Source organism: Phyllosticta capitalensis (genome assembly GCF_038381095.1).
Source record: "Phyllosticta capitalensis strain CBS 128856 chromosome Unknown BKA78scaffold_5, whole genome shotgun sequence".
Classification (NCBI taxonomy): Eukaryota; Fungi; Ascomycota; class Dothideomycetes; order Botryosphaeriales; family Phyllostictaceae; genus Phyllosticta; species Phyllosticta capitalensis.
In genome coordinates, this window is record NW_027117443.1 from 1,504,096 (window position 1) to 1,527,409 (window position 23,314).

At 53.8% G+C, this 23,314-nt stretch overlaps 10 protein-coding genes across 10 annotated transcripts; 4 read left to right on the top strand and 6 right to left on the bottom strand.

The window, feature by feature from the left end:
* Positions 1-1,922: 1,922 nt before the first annotated feature.
* BKA78DRAFT_251840 (cytochrome P450 alkane hydroxylase) lies at positions 1,923-3,654 on the bottom strand (the record flags this gene model as incomplete). The annotated part of the gene is made up of 3 exons (XM_066884682.1): positions 1,923-2,123; positions 2,227-2,447; positions 2,517-3,654. The coding sequence occupies 3 exons, from the start codon at positions 3,652-3,654 to the stop codon at positions 1,923-1,925; spliced, it is 1,560 nt and encodes a 519-aa protein (XP_066744429.1).
* A 1,129-nt stretch (positions 3,655-4,783) lies between these two features.
* Positions 4,784-7,225, bottom strand: BKA78DRAFT_136757 (uncharacterized protein). Its single transcript, XM_066882692.1, has 3 exons — positions 6,220-7,225; positions 5,636-6,147; positions 4,784-5,583 (listed from the first exon to the last, which is right to left on the bottom strand). The coding sequence occupies exons 1-3, from the start codon at positions 7,091-7,093 to the stop codon at positions 4,912-4,914; spliced, it is 2,058 nt and encodes a 685-aa protein (XP_066744430.1). The 5' UTR covers positions 7,094-7,225; the 3' UTR covers positions 4,784-4,911.
* A 656-nt stretch (positions 7,226-7,881) lies between these two features.
* Positions 7,882-9,245, bottom strand: BKA78DRAFT_314535 (isoflavone reductase family protein). The gene has a single exon (XM_066888478.1). The coding sequence runs from the start codon at positions 9,105-9,107 to the stop codon at positions 8,121-8,123; it is 987 nt and encodes a 328-aa protein (XP_066744431.1). The 5' UTR covers positions 9,108-9,245; the 3' UTR covers positions 7,882-8,120.
* Positions 9,246-9,526: 281 nt separating this feature from the next.
* BKA78DRAFT_250848 (YOR378W-like protein) lies at positions 9,527-10,945 on the bottom strand (the record flags this gene model as incomplete). Its single annotated transcript, XM_066884609.1, has 1 exon — positions 9,527-10,945. One exon carries the CDS (start codon positions 10,943-10,945, stop codon positions 9,527-9,529), a length of 1,419 nt encoding a protein of 472 aa, XP_066744432.1.
* A 976-nt stretch (positions 10,946-11,921) lies between these two features.
* BKA78DRAFT_282631 (uncharacterized protein) lies at positions 11,922-13,353 on the bottom strand (the record flags this gene model as incomplete). Its single annotated transcript, XM_066885653.1, has 4 exons — positions 11,922-12,097; positions 12,147-12,782; positions 12,835-12,962; positions 13,016-13,353. 4 exons carry the CDS (start codon positions 13,351-13,353, stop codon positions 11,922-11,924), a joined length of 1,278 nt encoding a protein of 425 aa, XP_066744433.1.
* A 443-nt stretch (positions 13,354-13,796) lies between these two features.
* BKA78DRAFT_314544 (oxidoreductase-like protein) lies at positions 13,797-15,811 on the top strand. Its single transcript, XM_066888479.1, has 6 exons — positions 13,797-14,059; positions 14,124-14,147; positions 14,209-14,215; positions 14,263-14,371; positions 14,453-15,078; positions 15,134-15,811. The coding sequence occupies exons 1-6, from the start codon at positions 13,934-13,936 to the stop codon at positions 15,334-15,336; spliced, it is 1,095 nt and encodes a 364-aa protein (XP_066744434.1). The 5' UTR covers positions 13,797-13,933; the 3' UTR covers positions 15,337-15,811.
* A 21-nt stretch (positions 15,812-15,832) lies between these two features.
* BKA78DRAFT_343733 (cytochrome P450) lies at positions 15,833-17,969 on the top strand (the record flags this gene model as incomplete). The annotated part of the gene is made up of 2 exons (XM_066890432.1): positions 15,833-15,950; positions 16,109-17,969. 2 exons carry the CDS (start codon positions 15,833-15,835, stop codon positions 17,560-17,562), a joined length of 1,572 nt encoding a protein of 523 aa, XP_066744435.1. The 3' UTR covers positions 17,563-17,969.
* Positions 17,970-18,165: 196 nt separating this feature from the next.
* On the bottom strand, positions 18,166-19,637 carry BKA78DRAFT_295658 (uncharacterized protein; the record flags this gene model as incomplete). The annotated part of the gene is made up of 3 exons (XM_066886510.1): positions 18,166-18,344; positions 18,407-19,158; positions 19,213-19,637. 3 exons carry the CDS (start codon positions 19,635-19,637, stop codon positions 18,166-18,168), a joined length of 1,356 nt encoding a protein of 451 aa, XP_066744436.1.
* Positions 19,638-20,857: 1,220 nt separating this feature from the next.
* Positions 20,858-21,981, top strand: BKA78DRAFT_314626 (uncharacterized protein). The gene is made up of 3 exons (XM_066888480.1): positions 20,858-21,089; positions 21,154-21,417; positions 21,481-21,981. The coding sequence occupies exons 1-3, from the start codon at positions 21,024-21,026 to the stop codon at positions 21,712-21,714; spliced, it is 564 nt and encodes a 187-aa protein (XP_066744437.1). The 5' UTR covers positions 20,858-21,023; the 3' UTR covers positions 21,715-21,981.
* BKA78DRAFT_136873 (class I glutamine amidotransferase-like protein) lies at positions 21,868-23,291 on the top strand. Its single transcript, XM_066882694.1, has 3 exons — positions 21,868-21,981; positions 22,060-22,296; positions 22,403-23,291. Exons 2-3 carry the CDS (start codon positions 22,279-22,281, stop codon positions 23,138-23,140), a joined length of 756 nt encoding a protein of 251 aa, XP_066744438.1. The 5' UTR covers positions 21,868-21,981; positions 22,060-22,278; the 3' UTR covers positions 23,141-23,291.
* The last annotated feature ends 23 nt before the right edge of the window (positions 23,292-23,314 follow it).

Below are 23,314 nucleotides of genomic sequence, written 5' to 3' on the forward strand. Positions count from 1 at the left end.
GGCCGTTCAGGTCACCGCAGCAAGCCAGCCAGCTGGGACTGCGGTCCAGCACGGACATGATGGACTCAGCGCGAGATGCAATAGCTGAGGCAAGCGGTGGCTTTTTCGTTTCGCGCTGCTTTCTCAGCCTCGCTGTCACTTCTATCAGGTCGCCTCTGCCTCTCCCGACTCGAGTCCTCAGCGTGCGTGCGTGCGGCGGCAGGCGGGCAGCAGCGCTGACCCTGGGATCTGGGACGTGATACGTGGTAGAGGCAGATGTTGTACAACAACACCATGACCCTTTTTTGCACTTTCCCAAGGGCGAAATGCGCGTGAGATGCGCCCCTCTCCTAGACACCCACCTCTTTATGCTGACACGACACCACCGGGCACAACCGAGTTGGGAGTGGGGTCCACCGCTCGCTGCAGCTCTCAGTCTTACCAAATCCCCAAGCCGACAGAAGGTGCCGGCGCAGCTGCGGCAACTGCTTTGGGTCAGCACCATCATCATCAGAACCCGACCTTGGGGATCGGCAACAAATCCAATATCCGTGGACTTGGGTCCCAGAACCCCGCGAGCGGCCGTAAGAGGGAGGGGCCGCCCGCGGCTCGTTGCTTGCTGCCGGCGGCTGCGCTGCGTTGCGGCAGCAGGTACGGGCAAGAGAGGTAACGCTACACACATTTTTTATTTTTTGACAATGAAAATCTCTCGACAAAGAAGCGACCGAGTCGGAAAAAGCGATCTCTTGGCCGGCACGGGGCGACCCAGCATCTGGCCGCGTGGCATGGATCAGTGAACAAGCGAGCGAGTGAGCGAGCAAACGAAGGCAGGCGATTGCTCCATGATGGCAGCAGACATCTAGGCATTTTCCAGCATTGGAGGGGCGAATGAGAGCATTGCCATGCGCTGGTTGGACCACCCGCGTGACGGGCTCTCTGCTCCTGACCAATAAGTCGTTCGGGAACCTCCAGGGCTGCGCTGCAGCAAGCAAAACGATGGCTGATGCGCCGTCGAGGCGTGGGTGCGTTGTGTGGAAAGCGAAGCGGATCTGCGCATGCATCAAATGTTAGCCATGCGAGAAGTCTCTTGTCACCTGCACGTCCGAAGCGAAAGCCTCGCAGCCGCCGCCAACAGCAGGGGTTGGGTTGATCTTGCGCCAGCCAGCCAGCACGAGCACACTCGACCAGGAGGTCGTTACCGTACGGCGCCCTTTTCATGTGAATTGTCTCGCTGACGCATGGCAGAACAAAGAAAAAGAAAACCATGTTTTTGGGTAGCTTCGTGATTCAACTTGCCCAAAGTCGACTGCGGACAAAGGCAGAGTCAATGGATTGACAAACTAGTCCTGCGTGTGCGACAACCAAGACCAATACCAATCCCATATGCAAACTCCCCGACTGGATTATCCGCGAATGGCAGCGGAGATCATTGATCCGCACATGCAATACTTGAAACCCAAGACGAGGAGACTCAACGCAGCAAAGCAATAACTACTAAGCGCCCGGCGCCCAATACATACATGCTATGCTGCAAGGAAGGTTCCGAAGGACCCGGTCATGCATGCGCAGCACCAAGGGACTCGACAAACAAGAAGAGGGAACCCATTACCCAATGCTTCCCAAAAGAACTGCTTTCCGAATAACCGCGTGAGAATCGACAAAAACAATGGCTGCATGGCTGTCCCGTGCATTGGTATCGAAAATGCCCCAGATATCCCACACCTCCTAATGCAATGCGATGGAGAAGACTCTCAGAAAGCAAATGCCGCGCGTAACGCTAATCAAGGAACAGGGAACAAATGACAAAAACAGCTTCGAGCGTGCAGCACTAGCCGGCAGCCGGTGATGCGCCGATCGACAATCCAAAGCTGATGAGAAATCAAAAAAAAAAAAAAAAAAAAACCAGACGTGATGCTACAGAAGCCAGCAGGTCGGCGGCCTCTCTATCCGTCGTTCGTAAGCGCAACCTTGACGCCGTTCGCGGAACTCAAGCTGATCGTCACCAATTCGGTCCAGGGGCTTGGATCCCTGGGCTGCAGATGTGCAAACTCCTGCACCAGGCGAATCAAGACGTACGACGCCTCCGTAAGCGCATACTGCTGTCCCATACATATCCGGGGTCCGCCGTTGAAGGGGAGGTAGTCCTGTATGGTGGCCAAGACGGGTCAGCTGGAATGCACCATTGGCGGGTTGGGTGGAGCGTTGGGGGTAATGACGGGGAAGGAAGCAAGAGTCCTGGTGACTTACCCATCCGTGTCGTCGTCCCTCCCAGCGCCCTGGTCGAAAGTCCTCGGCGTCTTCGCCCCACAGATCTTTCCGACGGTGCATGGCGTAGACAGCGTAGCTCACCGTGCATCCCTTTGGCACGAATATGGGCTCATCTCCGTTGACACCGCCGCCGCGCGGCAGCACCGTGTCGCGCACTGCGAGGCGAGTGTTGGTTGGAATGGGCGGCCATAAACGTAAGGCTGATGATCGTCAGTGGATCCTTCTCACTGCAGTCTGCGAGCGGGTCTGCTCGGCTCGTATGTGCTCACCTTCTTGCAGGCAATACTTGACATGCTTCATGCTGCGGAGCTGCTCATACGTTGGCGGCTTTCCGGCCAAACCGGCAGCCTCTTCGCGCAGTTTCTGCCAATCATCGGGACTCCTCGCCAGAGCAAAGAATAGGTTGCTCAGAAGACCAGCTGTCGTGTCACGACCGGCTATGAGGATGTTCAGCAGCTCGTCCCGGATCTTGGCCTTGTCGTCCGTCGCCTGTGCCAGCATCTTGAGGAAGAAGTTTCTCGGGGCGCCCTCTTCGACCTTCTCTGGATCCTTTAGATGAGGGCTCTGCTTGAGCGCAACGGCTTGGTCGACGAATCTCCCGACATAGTCGCGGCAAGTCTTGTAGGCTTTCCTAGCTTTGGCGTTTCTTCTCAGGCCCCTGAGAGGTCCCAGGCGGAACTGAATTGCAATCTCACCCAGAGCATAGTCAAAGGCGTCTTCAAAGCTGCGATCAAACTCGCTGTTCTCGCTCAAACTATGCACCGAGTGTCCAAACAAGAAGTGTGTTGCCGAGTCGAGGGTGAAGCGGAAGAAGAGCTTTTGCAAGTCGACCGTCGAGCCGTCCCGCGGCACGAGTCTCAGAAGATCTCGCATGTGGTGCTCAAACGTCTGGATATCCGCGACTTGGTCTTTGCAGAAATTTGGACGTAGGAGGCTGCGCGAGTGGCTCCATTCTTGACCATCCAATGTGAAGATTCCGTTTCCGAGCATTGGCCCCATGATGGGCGGTCGTTCGCCGAGCGAGAAGTCTTGGAATCGGAGAGATAGAATCGTTTTGATGTTCTCCGGCTCGATGGTCATGATGAATGTTTTCGCAGGCGCGTGGACGCTGTACGTATTTCCAAAGGTTCGATAGCGCCATGCTAGTGTCTCGAGGTATTTCTTCTCCCGAGAGGCCTTGATGCTCGACCACGTAAAGTCCAGAGGTACAATGGGAATCCTTGAAGGATATTGGCATCGAATCGGCTGACATTCATTTTCGGCAATGAATCTTCTGCGTGCTCGGCGTTTTGAAATGTAAGAGATTAATAGGAGTACGGTAAACAGAGCGAAAGCCCCTGCTGTGAGAAAGAATCTCCTTCCCAGCAGCCAGGGGGTAAACGCAACAACAGTGACCGAGTCTTTCATGTTTGATTAGAGAGGATTAGAGAGTCAAGCCACAAAGGCGTGTCTGGAGGTCGTGGAGATTTAAACGGTACCCACATTATTCCGCGGAAAGCGTGGCCAAAAACAGGCGTTCTCAGACTGGACAACATCTCGTTATGCGTGGCTTGGCCGGGTCGAAGGGGGGGTCATGGCAGGGGGGCTGCAGCGCGCGCATAGTCCGCAGCCATCGCTCGGCAAAGGCGGCTGACTCTCACGCATATTCGCGAGAGTGGCGCCCCTGAGCCCCAAGTTTGGAGTCAGAACGGGGTGTCGTCAGATTCGTCTGTGCGACCAACTCGACAAAGTCCGCGACCTGGCCAACAACACCAACGTCATCGCCGTCTAGCGCCCTATACCAAAATACTTTCCAGCTTTGCTCCGAGAAATGGCACCCTCTGAGTTTTCAATATCGTCTCCAGGCTCCCGAGACTGCGTCGATGGCTATCAGGTTCAATTATCGTGCCTTGCCCCTCCTTCAGTTTTCGTCAGCCACCTGATAGTGCTTTTCATGTGCCGTGTCTCGTCGACTTCCGCGTGAACAGCTTGTTGATCTTGGACCCACTGGTGGTTGAAAGCCAGACGTTGATACCGGTAGGCAGAGAAAAACAATCTTGCCCACTGATTTCAGCCACAGTGCTACGACGTCTCCGCCTGTCGAAATGACCACCCAAGCATTTTGCTCATATGATCTTGCAAGTCCTCTGAGGCTGCAGAGAATGCGCCCAGATGTAAATTTACCAACAACAGTAACTCCGGGCTCGGCGTCTCGATTAAGTGACATGGTCGGGAAAATGGCCCCAAAAGTGCCTCCGGCTCAGCCCTGGATTGGTGGAGGCCTCAGCAGCACAGCCATGGGATTAGCTCAGAAGGGAACTTTTCGCTCGGGGATAATTTTCGCATTGACTAAATTGGGGCAAGGCAGACATCGAAATCGGCTTCAAGGCGAGATGGACTGGGAGATGCAACCTCTCCGGCTCGAGTAACAGTCCGTCGAGTGTTCGGGTACCGAGTTTCGGTGATGACTTTGCGAGCGCAATTGAGAGGTGGACTTGGTTTTGTCCGAGGGCGATTTTGAATCGCAAAGGAGACCTATTCTGACTTCGCATTCCTGAATGGCCGAGACACCGAGGCAGAACTGGTGCGGCGTGCCTTCGCTGCCTATAATTGAGCTTGCACCAAAGTTGCTGCATCTCGCAATTTTTTCCTTTCAACGTCGACAGTCGGGGTGACTTCGTGTCATCAGTCGACCCTTGAAAATTGTGTATCGCCGGAATGATTCCTCATCAGCTGCGTCTGCATCGTCGCCGCCAGTCTTTCTAGTTCTGTCCTCTTTTCTCCCCGGAGATCATGTCGTTCCCATCCTTCAAGCCCGCGGAAGAGCAATGGCACGAGACTTGATTTCCAGATGGGTGGAGCCTCCTCACAGTGACTCATACAGACGACGGTGGCCAAAAAGGCGGCGGTGAGTAGCACCAATGCGAGAGGTAGGCTCAACCATGGCCAGTTGACAACAATGAAAGTCTGCGCCTCAAACCCGACTCCATCGGCGACAGTCGCGTTGCGACTTTGACGTACAATGTTCGTCAAGCTCGTCGCAATGGTAGACATTGTGTCGGACACGCTGTTGCTGTAGTTGAAGGCCTGTCCTGCGCTGAATGTAAAAGAGCCGTCGAAGTAGGCGTCCGCCGAAACATCTCGTAGAGTGAAATTGAGCATGTTGCTCAGAAATCCGGCAACGCTGAGAAAGTCGTAGTAGCCGAGGATTACAGTCGCATTGTCGAACGGCTCGAAGGCTCTATTTGACAGATTGACGGACGAACGAAGAAACCATCTGTTGCCATCCCAATATTGGCTCGACCAGTCCAGTGGTGTGTCGGTGACGGTGTAATTTTCGACGAGGCTTCCATTTACCTGAAAAAGGTCAACTCCGGCACCAGATTTGTGCTCAAATAGGAGGACATACGACAGTGATGTCTTGATACGTTTTTGCGCAGAATGAAAGTGAGCATTCGGTGAGCTCGGCCGAGTTGAGCCAGTCTATCGAAGCATTTCGTACATTATTTGGCTCTGGATCGGGCAATGCAGGCATTCGGGCGAAACCTACAACCGCCAAATCATCCTGGTTATCTACCCACGTGTCCTCGGAAAAGCTGCTCAACAAAGAGTGATCGTCATAGGTCGCAACTGCGCTGTTGACTTGCCAGTAGACAAAAGACTCCAGCGTGAGATTTCTAGGGGTAGTATAAGTCGCGTTGACGTCGCAGATCTTCCAGAAATCTCCGTAAGTCCCATTGCAATAGGTAGTGTTGATATTGGTCGTTGTAGGTTGAACACGGTCGCAGGTGCTACAAACGCCCAGGGATGAAAACGCAGGCCATGTACAATTTCCTGTGGAGCACGAGAAATCTAATTTTGTGCTGAGGTTGAAGAGGCCGTTGAAGAAAGCTCCTTGCATCTCTCTGCTCGTATATTGCGCTGTTTGTTTGTCAGATATGTGAATTCATCGCAGCAATTTAAAACGGGCTGGACGTGATTGAATAAGCTTACCAGGATTGACACTGGCTGCGAGACCAGATAGCACCAGGCCGCTGTCGTAAATTCTTGATACTGGTATAGTCGCAGCTTTGCCCGCCTGTGCCACGTTGCGGGATTCAAAAGAGATGACTTGCTGTGCAAATGGAGACATTGCAAGCGCAAAGATCATAAGGAGAGCCCCCCAGGATATGGTCATCGTGCGAAATCGATTTCTGCAGAAGAAAAGGAAGGAGCCCCAAGGCCCTCTGCTCGCTCCTTCAATCCAGTCGATGTCTCTCAGTGCCCGACTCTTCCCCGAGAAGTGTAGCCACTTGAGCTGGCTGATGCATTCAGTGACAGGAAGAAGCATGGCAGCCTTTGCTATCGTGACCAAAATTGCGATGAGCGTGTTTGGTCCGATTTGAATGTTCCAGTCGGAAAGCGAGGTATTGTTTAAACGCGCACAGAGAATGACAACAGCAATCATGGATCCAGCGCTCAGCAAGATCCCGATGAGCTCCCAGAGCCACCAGTCGTTGGCAAATTCCGCAGCTTTGCTGAAAGGTGTCTTCTTTGAGGATTTCTGTAGGCCAACAGCGGTGGCTTCAGCCGTCGGAATGCTTTTGTAGGCCCCTTCTTGATGATCCTCCGAGGCATCCGCCGTGTTGGAAATTTCTCTCGAGGTTACAGGCATTGAATTTTGGCGCAATTCTTCATTGGCTGTTTCAAACGAGGCGAGAGGACCATACAGCGGCTCGTTGCGCTGGGAGACCATATCAGAGACCACTGATCTTCTATCCAGCTCATTGCCAACAGCCGGTCGGTCCCATGTACCATCTCGGATGGACTCGCTGCTGACCGAATAGCGTAGCCTAGATTGGTGTTGACCTCCTAATTGGTTTTCCATGGTTGTAGCTATTGCCGCGATTTGGGAAGAGCAAGGGTAAACAGCAGTTGGCGATACAGCCTCCGAGCCAGGTGCAGGACTTGACACCCTAAGGTTTGCGGGATCATTGCTTCCCTATAACAAAACTTTCTCTTCAGAAGACGAAGAATTTTCATGGGGGTCAATACAAAGTCTTTTGGGGGCCAGGTTGGAGCGTATCCAAGTGGAGACATCTTTTTGACTCGGTGAAGCATGGATAGCCTATTACCGTGATCGAGGAAGGTGATGCGCAGACCAGCAAGCCGGGATAACACTGTCGAAGTTGGTCATTCGCGGACGATCTTAGTGGAGCTCCATGCTGAAGTGGCAGCAGGCTGCGAGGCGAAACTAAGCCTGTGGACTCTTTCGAGACGATTCAAGGATTTGAAGCCGTTCTCATTGTGGCTCAAGCGCTGGATAACCGTCACCCATTGGAGATGCAATAAGGTGGGTATTTGTTGGTGGCGTTATGACGCATTTCGATGATCGTTGATCCTAATCGGAGACGTTGCGATATGCCACGTCGGAGCTGGCTAGGCGGCGCCTGAAAACTTCAGAGATGGACGCAGAGGAGAAGGAAGGAATGGAGATGAGAAGTTGAGGGAAGCGGACGGCTGGGGAAGTTTCACTGGAAGAGACCCCGCTAGGCCCAAAGTGCATAGCACCATGCAACTAGCCATAAGAGGTCAGTCTGACATCAAGTCAACTTCGAACGTAGGAAATATCAAAAATACCCACAAAACCCCGCGCGGGACTTGACACAAAATTCACCGTGGAAATCGTACTAGTCTCGAGGCAGTCCCTCGCGGAGTACGCATTTGAGACTTTTTCAACCCGACTTCTTCCAGCAGAATCGAAGTCCAGTCAAGTTCAGAAGGAACCTCCATCACAGTTTCTCTGATGTTACCACAATACCGCTTCCATAGAAACTTCTCCGGGCTGATTGTTTGTGCTCTGTATGCAATGTGAACCATGATTTACAGCTTTTCAGTGTTCTCAAAGATCCGACCTAAGAAATCTGCAAAAAGTCCTTGATATCCATTGGCTTGACAAGAAAACAAATCTTATTGAGAACGGGTTCAAGGGCGCCGTGATCATCAAGCATCGCAAGATCAAGCTGCGCCGTCATTTTCCTTTGCACTTGCTGCGGCGTCTCCCCTACGCCTCGAATCTCGTCAGCTCGCCGCAACAGCTCCTCTCTCCTCACCGTCACAATTTCAAGCTCGATCCCCAATTCGCTCTTCACCAGGGAAACCACCTCATCCAGTCGCATCGTCTCGCCCACCATGCTCATCTGCTCCAACCAGCTTCCCTCGGTCAACATGCACGCCGCCGCGACAAACCTGCCCACATCATGGAGTCCAGTAAATGTCACCCAAGGAAATTCTCCCGTTTCGCTGGCCGGCAGCTCTGCGATTGCTTGTCGAAAATCAAACAAGAACGGCTCATCCTGAAGGCCGGCAAGCGCAATCTCGCGCGCCACAGGCGAAGAAAATGAGCGGCCGAGCGCGAGGTAGTTCATGAAGACTCCGCATGTGAAGCGCGTGCACTCGAGCCTACTCGCCCGACACGCCTGCCAGACATGCTCCTTGGCCGCCGTGATGGCGACGTCTTTCTCTGCCGCGCCGAAGCCAAACTCACAGGGCGCGAAGCGCTTGCAACCCGCGGCCCCGGCGGCGCGAAGCAGGTTGATTTGGACGGCAGCCCACTTGGAGTTGTCGTCGATGCGTATCACAGAAATGACGGTTTGCACGCCAGCGAGAGCGGCAAGGAGGCTAGATGGCGATGCGTAGTCGACGAAACGCGTCTCGATTGCGGCGCCTGTGGCGCGAGAGATGGACGTGGAAGTCGAGAGATTGGTTTCGGGGTCAGGAGCCGGGGTGTTGGCGGTTTGCCTCGAAAGGACGACGGGCGTGTTCGGAGTGAGGGATATAGCGGAGACGATTGCGTGGCCGAGGGTCGGAGAAGAGCCACCTGCGACTGCGATGATAGCCATGGCGAGCAAGGTCAGTGAGTTTGGTATGCGTCCATGAGTGGAGTTCGCTGCGAAGGGTTTCGTGAGCTGGACGAACAGGAGTGATCACATATATTGGCTTGAGAGCGGGGAAGCCTGTCAAGCGTCTGCAGCTTTGCGATCGTGAGATGACGTCGTTGAGGAGGTGGGAATAAGACAGGAGGAATTGATGCCTCTCATTCGCGCGGAGCTTGCTCCACTCAGCAGCCCAGATCTATCTTCTAAAATCCGGATTCCAGCCGGAAAATGCTCTATCCTTTCATCGCTTTTACCCAAAAGATCCAAAAATGCTCCTGCGCTATGCAGATGCTCAGAAATTCTATCATAGTTCGTGAATGCGTTCGTCAAATGTTGGAGGCAGAAACCGGCACGCCCAGGCGATCAGTGTGGCAGTGCGCCCATCACTTTTGGCCCGGCTTGTGGAGAAGGGTACTGGCGATGAAAGCCAAAGCGACAAGAGCACCTAGACCACTCAAGCCAATGCCCGTGTACCAGGCCCCTCTGTAGCCCTTCAGCGTGTCCGCGTCCGTCAAACCTCCATTGTTGACATTCACTTCGACTGTACCAGCAATCCCAAGGCCCCAAGAAATACTATAGTTGACGACAGTTGTGACCAGCGATGCTGCGATTCCCTGGTGGCGCTTTGGAACGTGGTTGGACAGGATGATCGTTGCAGCTGGGAAAGACATGTCCATTCCCCAAGGAGTGATGATTGTTGCCCAAAAGAGCTGCTTCCAGTAGAGGCGACCGACAGGGAGAACGGAGAGAATGATGTTGCCGACGCAGAAGGCGATCATGGCGCACATCATGATGACCGAAGTCGGGATCTTGGAAAGCAGCTTGCCGACGGTGAAGGCAGCGCAGATGCCAGCAATACAGGTTGGCGACACCTGCGCGGCGACGTTGAGTGGAGTGTTGCTTTGAAGGACGATGGTGAATTGCCAGAGGTAGTAAAGCCAGATGCCAAAACTTGCCCAGCCAAGGGCCATGCAGGCGAGGACGAAGCACACGTGGGTATCAAAACTGGCGACGGGGACGAGCGGTTGGTCGACTCGGCTTTCGATAAACAAGAAACCAACGAAAAACAGTACTCCGAGGATGAGCAAGACGATGATGTATGGCTCAGACCAGCCGACGATTGGTGCTTGGTTCCAGGCAACGTTGAACAGGACAAGGCCGACAACACCGGTGACGGCGCCCTTCCAGTCAAAGCTTTGCTTGCCTTGACTGGCGTCGTTCTGGTGCAGGTGGTTCGGAATGATGAAAATGGCCAAGGCACCGTTGACACAGCAGAAGATGGCCATGAGCCAAAACGACCAAGGCCACCAAGCGAGTTGCGCCATGATGCCGGAGAACACAGCGCCAAGGGTGAAGCCATTTGGAGCGGTGGCACCGAAGAAAGAAAACACCATCTCTTTGCGTCTTCCGGGAGGATAGGCCTGACCGAGAATGGCCAGGGAACTTGGGAGCAAGATGGCCGGTCCGATTCCTTGGAGGGCTCGACAGATGTCGAGGAAGATTTGCGAGTGCGAGTACACGGTAAAACCTGAAATCAGAGACCAGAGTGAAAACCAGAACCAGCCTATGACGAAGAGCTTCTTGTGGCCAAACATGTCTCCTAAACGACCGGCGATCAGGATAAAGGTGCCAACAGTCAAACTGTGGGCAGCCGTGAACCAGCTTAGCTGCCCAGGGTTGGGGTTTCCAAAATCTTTGCTCATAATGTGCAGCGGTGCAATGCTCTCGGCCAGAGCTGCTTGGGTAAACAGTTGAGCGCTGCTAGCCAGCACAACAAAAGCAAGCTCATGCGTCAAGCCCATTTGCGGCTTTGTCGACTGGACGCTGAGCCTGTTTGTCCTGTCTGGTCCTGGTTCCCGCAGTGGTCCATTTTCGATGTCGCTTTCGTCTCCGCTGAGCCGGCCAATTTCTTTGAGGTCCTTGTCGTCGAAAGAGGTAGGTGGTTGGGGATAGGACTCGGTCGTGGAATCAGAATTCCGGCCAGCCGGATTTTGGGACATCTCAATGTCTTTTGGGAACGACATGGCTAGAGCTAGAGATCAGCTCTGCGTGTCGAAAGTGAAGAAGTGAGAGTACCGAGAAAGCCTCCAGATCCAGGAGGGTGTTTGGAGGTTTTGAGCCTGGGTCGGCGAAGATTAATGTGGAGAATGCACAGACGACTGGCTGCTGCTCGGGGTGCTTTGGCGATGGAGTGCGTTGTGTGACGGTTTCAGGAGAAGACCAGGTAGTTATGTAGGGGTTGGTGATGGTCGATTGGAAAGTTCGGTGCAAAGAGAAAAGAACCGTGGTCAGCCATGACTGATATCGGAGCAAAGGGCGGAATTGAGGCGCTCCACAAGCTGGCGATGTGCTTCGAAATGGACTCTGGTGGTTCCCTCTGTGCTTGCGTCATATCCAGTCAATGTTCAGCGCGGCTAGATTGTCGGTTACCCAGCCATATCGGGCCTGAAACGAGGCTGCGACCCGGACCGTACAGCCGTTTGGTGTTTTATCCAAGGCATCAAGAGGCGTGCCTGGTGATTGATGAACATGGTGGGTGACCTGCGCCTGAGTCAGCGGCAAGCGAAGAGGCTGCCAAAGGAACAATCGAAGAAAAGAAAGGGACCGCTGTCGGATTTGCCGCGTCGGATTTGGTCGTCGGATTTGGCAGGCCCGCTCTTTCTTCGCTCCGATGGCGGCGCCAGCCGGCCTGTTTCCGTTTGCTTGCACGCTTGCTGACGAAACATCGACAATCAACATCTTCCATTGACATTCTGTACCTACGCGGCCATCATTCCATCACTTGGTCTTCCAATCTGCATCCCCTCTGTTCTCCAGGATTCTCTTGTCTGCATTCTGGTCGACAACTCCGAAGCCGCCCCAGCCTCCAAATTCAGTAGCAAACTTGACCGCCGCCTTCAGATAGAATTCCTCGTCGCCCCAGGTCTCGGCTGCCGACTTCATCGCCCGCAAAGCTGCCGTTGATCAGTGTCGCACTCGCAACATTTTCATCAAAAAACTTACCTTTGACGTAGTGCGCATCATTTCGCCAATGTCCTTCAAGCGCCTGTTTCACGACAAAATCCCAGTCCCGCTCCTGTCGATCAAACTTCTCGATTCGGTCCAAGTCAATTTCTGGTCGAAGCTGTGATATGTACGTTGCGATTACGAAGAGCCACCACTGCCGCACAAGCGGGACATGGTATTTGGCCGGGAACTGCGGGAGCAGGTGCCGCACCGCATGGCTCGTCGTCAAACCATGGACCAAAAAGAAGTCGTACTTCTGTCCTGCCTGATGCGTGGCGACGACAAGACCCACTGCAAGTTTCTGGCATTTTTTGAACAATGCGGTCGCATCTTTGATGACCAGGTCATTCCAATACTCGAGGACCGCGCCTTCACGCTTGTCAAAGATGTCATAAGCATTGGTGTCCCCGCTCGTTTGAAAGACGTTATCGAATCGCTTGTCGTTGCGGACATAATCGTTCAGGATAGCCATCGGTTCCTCAGTTGGTTTCACAGGAGGCTTGGTATATGATGGATCGTCCAAGTACACATGCATCGAGTTGTGGAAACATGCGCTCAGTGTCAGTGCCTCGGGCGCCAGGATTTTCGAGCTCAACTCATAGGCGTAGTGCATGTGGATCATGGGATGGCCAACTGCTAACATCAGCATGGAAGTCTTCTCCAGCGTAGAACAGTGGCGACATACGACCGCAGATCAGGTTATTGATCAATGGCTCTTTACCGCTCAGCAAGAACTTTTCAACCAATTTCTTCCAGTCATTTCCAAGGGCAGCAAGCTGGTCCTCGAAAAAATCCATGTACGCACGCTGGTAGCTATTTTTTGCGTCAACATGTGCGGCCGGAAGCTCTCAGCATCGAGCACTTACTGCTTGTTTCCCAAATGCTCCCGCCAATTCGCTTCAGTAATCTCGCCCGGAGAGTCGGTCCATGGCTCCAAGGTTTCTGCTTCGGCTTTGAATATCTCCCTCAAATGGTCCGGGTTGGATCCAAGAATGAAAGCCGATCCCAAAATGTGGGGCATGTGGTTATGGAACTCCAAGTTGTGGTAAATGACGGCATGCTGAGTGTGGTTTTCTTGGAGCAAGTGTTTCAAAGCTCGCGCGTTTTTTTCTGGCTTCTCCTCAAAGTCGCAGACCTTTTCCTTGGGAACCTTGACCTGCGAAGAGAGCAAGTTGGGAAACTGATACCAAGCGTAGGAAAGCATCGCGGCTGTGATGGCAGTAGCTCCTGAGTAGACTGCAACGGATTTGAACTTGTCGGAAGCAGGTCGCGCCATGATTACGTGGAAATGTCGAAATGCAGAGCGGGTTGTCTGCTCTCAAATATGGAACCTCAGATTGGTTGCATAGAGGTGATGATGGTCCCGTGCAGGAGCTTTCCCCGCATTTTGGCCTAGCACGTAAGTCTATGGACCCCTGACCTTGCATTGGGTTGGAGTTTACAAGGCGCCAACAACGGCCAAGTACCAACTACTGCTTACTCGACCTAGTGATTCGCGGGTTTGTACACACTATCCAACCCTATCAACATCATGCGTCTTCCATTCCAGATACATTCTGTTCTTAAAGCTCTCCGACTGTTTCGAGTTGTTGAGTCGGCTTTAGAATCGCGTCAACTAAAGATCGCGCTGCCGCAACTGTGAGGTGGCATGCGACTACCCTAGTCCCTGTCTTAAGTTTCCGCTGTTAAAGACCAACGGCCTGGATTTCCCTCGCTGCTTGTTCTCGGTGCGCTTCAGCATCGACCGTTCCCACGTCTTCACTCGCCCATCTTCCAATCCTGCCATGGCCACCAAGAACAAAGCAGCATGGATACGGGAAAAACATGGCAAACCTCTCAAGGTTGATACTGCTCTCCCGCCAGCACCCGGACCTAGTGAAGTTGTCATCAAAAATGCCGTGGTTGCTGTGGTAAGACTCTGCGGATACCAACGTCTCCACGCTTCTTTGTTACTAACGTGCCGCTTCTATTCAGAATCCTGTCGATTGGAAAATTCAGGTAAGCTTGTGCTTTTGACTAGAGACACTGTGGTGCTCCTTGCTGACCTCATTCTCACCAGGACTACGGTAGGAAGTATTCGCTCTTCGCTGTTCCCGGCCGCTGAAATGCATAGGCTTCCTCGTCGAGCACTATCCCACGATCCTCGGCGAAGATGTGGCAGGAATAATTCAAGAAGTTGGGTCGGGTGTGACGCGCTTCCGAAAAGGCCAGCGCGTCATTGGGTAAGCCAGTCTATGGTTTGAAGATGATGGAGAAATCTTGGCCAACAACTCCTCATGTGGCTGACAATCTTCTCATAACAGCAACGTCCACGGTCTTGATAACGGAAATCCTGCCCAAGGCGCATTCCAACTCTTGACGACGGCCCAGGAGACCTACGTTTCGCCGATTCCAGAATCACTTTCTTTCGAACATGCGGCAGTTCTACCGTCGGCTATCTCCACCGCATCATCAGCGCTTTACAGCAAAGCAAATTTGTCCCTTCCACTCCCATCGCTCGAACCCCAACCATCCGGCAAGACGATACTCGTGTGGGGCGGTGCATCGTCCGTGGGATCGACAGCAATTCAGCTTGCCGTCGCTTCTGGCGTTACAGTTTTGGCCACGGCTTCAAAGAAGAACTTCGCATACGTGAAAAGCTTGGGCGCAAGCAAAGTAGTCGATTACAACGAGCCTGATGTTGTTGATCAAATCCTCAGGACGCTTTCTACTAACAACAGCTCACACTTCTTGGGTCCAGTGGAGCAAATACTCGGCTTGATGGACGGCCCTGAGAAAGACGTAGACTTTGTCGGTGTTCTTGACGCAATCTCGACTGACCACACAATCTCCTGTTGGAAAACAATTTTGCGGCGATTTGATGACTCCCGAGCAGTGGTGACATTGCCAGTGCCTGAAGGTCTGGATAGACACTTCAAAGTAACATCAGGTACATTTGAATTCGGAAGCAGTATGTATACTATACATGAACTGACCTGCTACAGTTGAAATACATTTACTCGAGTCACGAGACGCCGACGTTAGAGACGCTGTTTGGCGGGACTATGTTCCTGGCGCACTTGCCGCGGGCAAGCTGCAGGCAAAGCCTGAGCCTCTTGTTCTCAAAGAGGGACTGGACATGATTCAAACCGCCATGGAGAAGCACAAGTTGGGAGTTTCGGCTCAGAAAGTGGTTGTGAAGTTTTAAAACGAATGATGATTTCTGCGCCTAGACGCTGAGGCGCTTAGATGATGCTACAGCTGTCTCGCAACTTGAGCTGTTGTTGTCTTGCAAAAGCTACCCCACTTTAAATAGGCGGGGGAGCCATGTTTACAGCGGCGTCTGCTTTGCTCGGCGAGGTCTGGGTCGCATTCGGGTGGCACTGAAGGTCGCTGCCAACTACTGAGCCTCCTATCGGAGCAAATGGGGCGCAGAGTCACGAAAAGAAAGTGCATGCTAGCCTTTGCATGCATTCCGCAAGTTTGCAAGTCATGCTGCCGCCCTCCCGCCCTAAGCCCTGAACTTCACTGATGTGCTTCCCAAACGAGCTGAACCAAGAAACTAATCACTCAACCACATCCCATTTGAGGACAGCAACCGACCTTTATCAGCTGGGTGATTTGCACCCTCTAGCTTCACAATCAAACAGCACCCATCCACTTCCCGAGCTGTGATCGATGAAAGCCATCCGAATCAAGTAAAAATGGCCATCTACGAATTTTTGTTTCCATCACTTGCCTATGGAACGGCACTTATTCTTTTATGGGTCACCGGAGTTGCGGTTTACAGAATCACCCTCCATCCAATCGCCAGCATTCCAGGTCCGAAGCTGGCAGCAATTACAGGGCTCTATGAAGCTTGGTACAATTGTGTCAGAAGAGGTCGTTACTATCTCAAATATGAGGAGATGCACGACATATATGGCAAGTCACACAGAGGCGTTGAGATATACAGCAGGTTCTCACTGCTCGATGTCTAGGTCCCGTCGTCCGCATCCGCCCCAACGAGGTCCACATTCGAGATCCCAATTATTTCGATGTGCTCTTCAGTCACAACTCGAAAATAAACAAGGACCCATTCATGTACAAGCTGTCATTTTCGGACTCGCCTGCCGCCTTTGGAACCATGGAGGCTAATCACCATCGTCTCCGCCGCAATGCTATGAACAAGTTCTTCTCCAGCAAAGCACTTGACCGCTATGAACCACACGTGCATGCCACTTTCGACAAACTCATCGAGCGGCTTAGCGTTGCCCGCAAGACTGGCGAAGTGGTCCGCATGACTTCGGCACTCAAAGCCTTTGCCATGGACATTATCTCTCATTTCGCATTGGGCCAGTCAAGAAATTACCTCTCGGAGCCGGACATGGGACACCGCTTCCAGATTTCCCTCCTCTCCGCCACAAGTCTGATGCACTGGACTCGCCAATCGGGATTACTTGTTGCCTTGTTCAAGCGGCTCCCCATGTGGATGACCCCCATCCTGACAGAGGCCCCTGACGACGTCTTTAACGACACTCATCTCATACTGGACCCACGCAAGTTGACCGATGCCGAACGGGAAGCCGCTTTTGGGCGCAAGTCTGGGAAAGATGAGAGTGTGGAAGGCGAAAAGGGCGAATTCTCCGCGCCCTCACAACACGACTCCTTGATGAGTTTCCTAAAGGACTCACCACAGCTCCCACCTGAGGAGCGTACGCCGGCCCGCATTTCCAATGAAGCGCACGCGATGTTGGCCGCAGGTGTTGACTCCATGTCCAACATCTTCATTGTCTTTGTCTTCGAGATTCTGCGGGAGCCGCCGTCACGCTTCCTCGAGCCGCTGCTCACGGAGCTCCGCGAAGCCGAAGCAGAGCTTCCACACCCCGCCGCCCTCATCCCCTATCGCAATGCTGAAAAGCTCCCTTATCTAAACGCCTGCGTCCGCGAGGCGATGCGTCTCATACCTGGCGTCCTTGGCCGCTTGCCACGCGTCAACCCGCACGAAGCCATGATGTACCCGACCACAACAGCAGACGAAAAGGGTGAAAAGCAGCAGCAGCAATACCAACGAACCTTTTGCTTCCCACCCGGCACCGTCATGTCAATGAGCCTGAAAGACATGCTCTGGGACGCGGAGGCGTTCGGACCGGACCCGCGAGCCTTCCGGCCCGAGCGATGGCTCCCCGAGGCGGGAGGCGCGGCGGCCGGCTCGCCGCAGCGGGCGCGCATGGAGCGCTGCTTCGTGCCCTTCAGCAAGGGCGCGCGCTCCTGCATCGGGCTCGAGCTGGCCAAGCGCGAGCTCTTCGTCCTCTGCGCCAACCTCTTCCGCCGCCTGCCCGGCCTCGAGCTGTTCGACACCACGGCCGACGACATTGATCCGGCCTTTGAGCTGTTCGGCCCCGTGCCGTGGGAGGGCAGCCGCGGCTTACGCTGCAAGATACGGGACGTGTGATGAAATTTCTTGGGTCAATCAAAAGCAGCGGTGCGTGGCGAAGAATGCGTCTTGGTGTTGCGACAATCGTTGCCTGTTTTGCCCCTGGTTCTGGCATGATTCAGGGGGTGTTTTGGTCGCGGACGTCGCCCCGAAGCGAGCCGCCCGCTCGTCCCGAACGCGGACGGGGAGCTCGGAAGGAAGCGAGAAGTATTGAGATCTGCGCATCGCGGGATGTTCACCATGTTGGGACCAGCAGTTGGTGGTGGTACCGAACGGGATCGGCAGGAGGGGCGGGAGGGGTAACTTCAGTCTTCAACGGTGCAGGTGGGGTTGCTTCAATTTTTTTCTCCCCTCTCTGCCTATTTTTGGGATGTTCCGCGGAGACCGCCGAGTCCATGGAGGCCATGGAGGCAGTGGAGCCCGTCATTTGACATTTCACATGCGTAATGGTTTGGAAGTTTGTTTGGTTTGGCTTCGTCATTCCTCTATTATTAGTCTATCTTTTTTCTCTTCGCCATCATGCTCTATGGAGTATCATGAATGATTCCGTCAAATGCCCAAAAAATGCCGCGCAGAAAAACAACATGCTTAAACTCGTTTTTGCAGAGTCAAGCGGGTATTTTAGTTGGAGAAGTGCTCGACCTTGCCCGAATACTCGGGCCAGCCGTACTTGTTGAGGTCGGGGTTGTTGGCCTGGTCAGCACCCCAAGCACCAACGTCCTGGACGAAGTGCTGGAAGTGCTCCTCGGCGCTGAGGTCGGCGGAGATCTCGTCCTTGCCAATCTGCTTCATGTGCATACCTAGGAGGGAGCGAGTCAGCTGCTGTTTCAAATACTTTCGCCTGAATTCAGGGGTCACTTACCGGCAGCAATGGTGTTCATGAGGTAGTCACCAGGGTCACCCTTCTGGATGATGGCGGACTTGATCTCGCCAGAGAGGATCTTCTTGGCGAAGTCGGACTCCTGGCAAGCAGGACGGCCGACAGCGACGGCGTCGACGATGTCCAGGCACTTGACCATGGCACCGACGGTGCGGAGACCACCGACGAGGTAGGTCTTGGTCTTGTTAAAGTTGGGAGCGATGAGCTGGGCAAACTCGAGGAAGTAGGCCTCGCGCTTCTTGGTCGAGTCGCGCTTGTTGTGGAGGAAACCAAGGTCCTCGTACGAGCCACCAGAGAGCTCGACAAAGTCGTAGGTGGCGCCCTCAAGGACTTCGCAGAGCTTCTTGGCCTCCTCGGCCGCGAACTGGTTGTCCTGGAACTCGGTGGAGTTGATCTTGATGCCCATGACGAAGCCGGGGCCGGTGCGCGCGCGGACGGCGGCAGCAATCTCGGAGAGGATGCGGGCGCGGTTCTCAATGGAGCCGCCGTACTTGTCGGTACGCTTGTTGGTGGTGGGGTTGAGGAACTGAGCGAGCAGGTAGCCGTGAGCGGAGTGGACCTGGATACCGCTGTAGCCGGCCTTCTGGCAGTACTCGGCGGTGTGAGCGTAGCCCTCGATGATGCCGTCAATGTCCTCCTGGGTGGCAGGACGGGGCTTGCCGAAGTTCATGCCCATGACCTGTTTCTCAATCTGGACATCACTGGCAGAGATGGGGTTGGGCTGGATGGCATCCCTGTCGTGAACGTTAGATTTTGCTGCAAGCCATTTCTTACTTGATACTACTTACCAAACCTGGCGACCAGCGTGGCTGACCTGGGTCAGGATGAGAGAGCCCTCCTTCTTGGAGACCTCGGCCATCTTCTTGAAAGCCTCGAAGCGGGGACCCTCGAAGGGAGCGTCCTTGGGGATGATGGGGTTACCCGCAGCCTCAAGGTGCTCAGGCTCGAAGAAGGTGTTGCCGGTGACGATGACTCCGTAGCCACCCTCGCCCCATCTCCTGTAGAGGTTGATCAGGGTCTCGGAGGGGATACCGCGGGCCGCAACATCCTTGAAGTCCCAGGACGAGATACGCTCAGTGAGAGGAGCCTTAAGGAAGCGGTTCTTAGCGGTGACACCCGAGAACTCGAACTTGAGGGGCTGAGCCAGAGGCGTAGGGTCCGCAGGCTCGGACTCGAAACGAGGAGCGTTGGTGTAGGCGGTGGAGGTAGACATGGCGGCAGGAGGAAATGGTCTCGAGGGTGGTGAGGGAGATGGAGCTCCCAGAAGGTAGGACGGCGCAGTATTTACGATGATTCCAACGCCAGTGCTGAGCCCGGGCAGTGGGCCCATTGATAATGCTATGAGAATCCATTTTGGCACACCGTTGGAGGAGTGGCACGGGAAACATCCCAATTCGAGCCAGAGGGCTGACTGTGCTGTCGTGCAGCATATTCGCAGCAGAGCTTGAGCTCGAGCTCTGGTGGATATGGGTAAGGACGACGAATCAAGATCTTTTCCGTGGTTAGCGCCGTCGTCACTACCTGCTGGGTTAGCACGTGGATCATGAAAACCGAAGCCTTATCTTGGCGGAATGAAGAATAAGGAGATGGAAGGGTCCAGGCTGTCCGCCCAAAAGGGGATTTCAGGGGGCACATTGGGTTCGCGCCGCAGGTCACGAGTCGTGTTTGCCGCCTCAAGAGCCGCGAAATCGTCCACTCCCGAGACTTGGGCGGTTGAGCCGAACCGTGAGAGCTTCGGACGAATTCGCGGTCGTTCTTGGGCGCGCGTCTCTGCCCCCTGTTGACCCCCTTCTTCTGAACGCTCAACGTTTGCCAGCTGAGGTGGTATGATCCGACAGTGACCTGAGACGCCGCTTACCACGGGATCGACAGTCGGATCGGCTCACCGACCTGCATCCGGGCCGCATCGAAGCTTCTTCGAAAAGCTGTCCGTCACCCGCTCCTAAACATCATGCAGCCGCCACCTGCCTGCGCCGCCCAACTCTCTTCTCTTTTTTGCGGGTCTCATCACCTTATTGACAGTGGCAAACCGTCTCTCGCAATCTGATGATGATTTGAAATTTCCCACTCGTCTTGGTGTCGGACAATTTGCACCAACGCTCGCTTCTCTCTTGGAAAGAGTGTGCGTCAAGGCAGGCCGCCGCAGCCACAGCCGCAGAACCACCGAGTCTGGCGACATCTGGATACGCGGCAAGATATGTTTGGTTTGGCATCGCTTCGAGCTTGTGGCGCTCACCATGATGGTTGTGGCTTCCAGAAAACACACAATCCGCCAGCAAGTGGGTCAAACACCAACAACTTCGCCGGTGAGCCACGTGTACACCGAACGACTGAAACGGCAGTTCTTCAATGTCTGCGGAGGGCAAATTGGAAGTGTGTCGTACCAGCATCTCTTTGCAGGTATCAAGGCTGACGAGTTAGTCGTTTGGGAAGGTGGTGAGGTCCATTCAAGGTAACGCTGGCCTTCTTCCCCACAGAAGACATGCAGCCCACGGCCCGGGCAAGGGGCTCTCCTCCGCTTCAGATGTTCAGGGTTGATAGTCAGGGTTCTTGAAGCACCAAAAGGGGTAACCAGCAACTTCCTAAGACGGCAGTCAAAATGGCGATCGCAAATGCGGCGTTTTGGTCTGTGGCATGGACACGCCAGTCCCGAACACCCGAAAGTCTGCACACCAAAAAACATCAGCAGAAGCGGACATATTGTATTACCGGTCCGGAAGACCTCTCACCACCTATCTTCTGCATATATTAGATGCAAATCTTTTGCCTCGAGATTGACAGCTTGCATTTCGCAATGTCGCGGGATCGGAGAACGTCCCGTCCATCTTATTGAAGCTTTCTCATTTGATAATGCATCTAGCCAGGTGATATTTACCAATGGTTGTTCAAGGAAGTCGATTCTAGATGGTTTCGCAGGGGATGTGGAAAGATGCAGAAGTTCCAAGTCGTCGGAAATTCCAGTACGCCGTGACCCCGAGGTTGCCCGCTTGATCCTAATGAATGTCAGCGTCCTGGAGATCATGTAGGACCATCCTCTGCAACATCAACAATCTCACCAACATAAGAGAAGCATGGTCCTCGTTCAACACACGTCTTTTTCGTTAGACTTTTGTCCTTGGCCCTTTTTGCCGTCTTGCAGTCTCACAATAGTCTACCTCGACGTCTCCGTCATCAAAGCTATCCTCAGTCTCACAAGAGACTCGGGAAGACGGATCGCAGCCGAAGTAGTCGCAATAAACATATGTTGCCAACAGCGTCGATGTCGTGTTGGCTTGAAAGGGCATCATTGACAGCATCAGCAAAATGTGCTCAATCCCACTCAAAATGCGAATTCCCAAGCCTGAGGGCTTGGCTGTGGTACCAGATGCTCGCGCTTGATTGGTGCAGTCGACCAAGAGAAAAATTGAGAGCATATTGTACTCCACTCAGAAATTGGTAGTGGAAGTTGGAGGACCAGACTGCTGTCGCCTAATCAACAATTCTCCACGTGTAGATGTGTGTTCGGATGAATGAGTGGGTGGTTGTGTGATGGAAAGCTGGGATTTAATCCCTATCAGGTGAGGATTTTGGTGTGTAATTGCAGAGGCGACGGCCAAGGAATGCGTGCTTTTGAAGGCTGACGCTGAAAAGAGCAGAGCGGCAATTGATGTGTGACCTCTGTACCTGCAGGTCACTTGGAGACAAATATTTGCATGTCAGCAGTAGAACTAGCAACAGAGTACTTAAAGTGTCAGTGTATTGGACTGAAGGTAGCTTCAATTGATTGCCAGCGGCTGATCTCCTAGGAAAGATGTTGTTCTTGCTTCTGTTGTCATTGTTGGTCTCCAGCATGGCGTTTCCCTTGGAAAGAAAAGATGAGAGAGATTCTTGTGGTGAGTATATTTTGAAACTTCATTTTCTGCCAAACGGCCTTGCCAAATCGAAATTTTCCTGGCTGATTGCCAGTCACTCACAGTCGATGCCCTTCTGACAAATTAGACAGACCAAACCCCTCTTGAGCCTGTGTTCCCACCAGTACACTTTTCGATTCTGCTCTTTCCGGCCTTTGACGCACTCGACGTTATTGGGCCCCTCGAAGTCCTCAGTCACCTCGCAAGGTCATACCATATCACCGTTTCTTACATCTCAACCGCATCAACCGCATCATCTTGGTCAAATTCTTCCTCCAACGGGCCACTCGACTCTGTATCAACGGCAACACGAGCTGCATCCATGAACCCATTCAACAGCAGCGCGTTCGTCGCCATCGAGCCGACCCATAGCCTCGACGATCCACCTGCGCAAATCGACGCGTTGATTGTACCTGGAGGTCCCGGCACGCGTGCCCCCGACCTCAACTCCACGATATCCTTTGTCGCGTCGACATTCCCGCGTCTCGACTACCTGCTAACAGTGTGCACCGGGGCAGGCATCGCAGCGCGGGCAGGCGTGCTTGATGGGCGACGCGTAACGACGAACAAGAAGTCGTGGGACGAAACGACGGCGTTGCGACCGGAGGGCCCGCGGTGGGAGCGCAATGCGCGATGGACAGAGGACGGGAAGGTGTGGACGTCGGGCGGGGTCTCCGCGGGCATCGATATGCTCCTGGGGTTTGTGGCCAGGCTCTACGGAGGCGCTGTGGCGAGGAGTGTCGCGGAAGACATGGAATATGAGTGGCGCAATGATGGGAGCTGGGATCCGTTCGCGTATGTTGCGGAGGCGAGCAAGGCGAGATGATTGGTGAGAGAGTCGCTCCTGTCTAGAGTACCAAGTAAGCGCGAGGGGGAAGGCGCTTGAAGATACAAGGAGACAAGGAAAGCGCGATAGTGACAACAGAAGGTAAGGCGTGAGAGAGAAGAGACGCCAGGGAAACTTTCGCGATGCAAGGGGTGAAGTGCGGGTGTGGCTTTG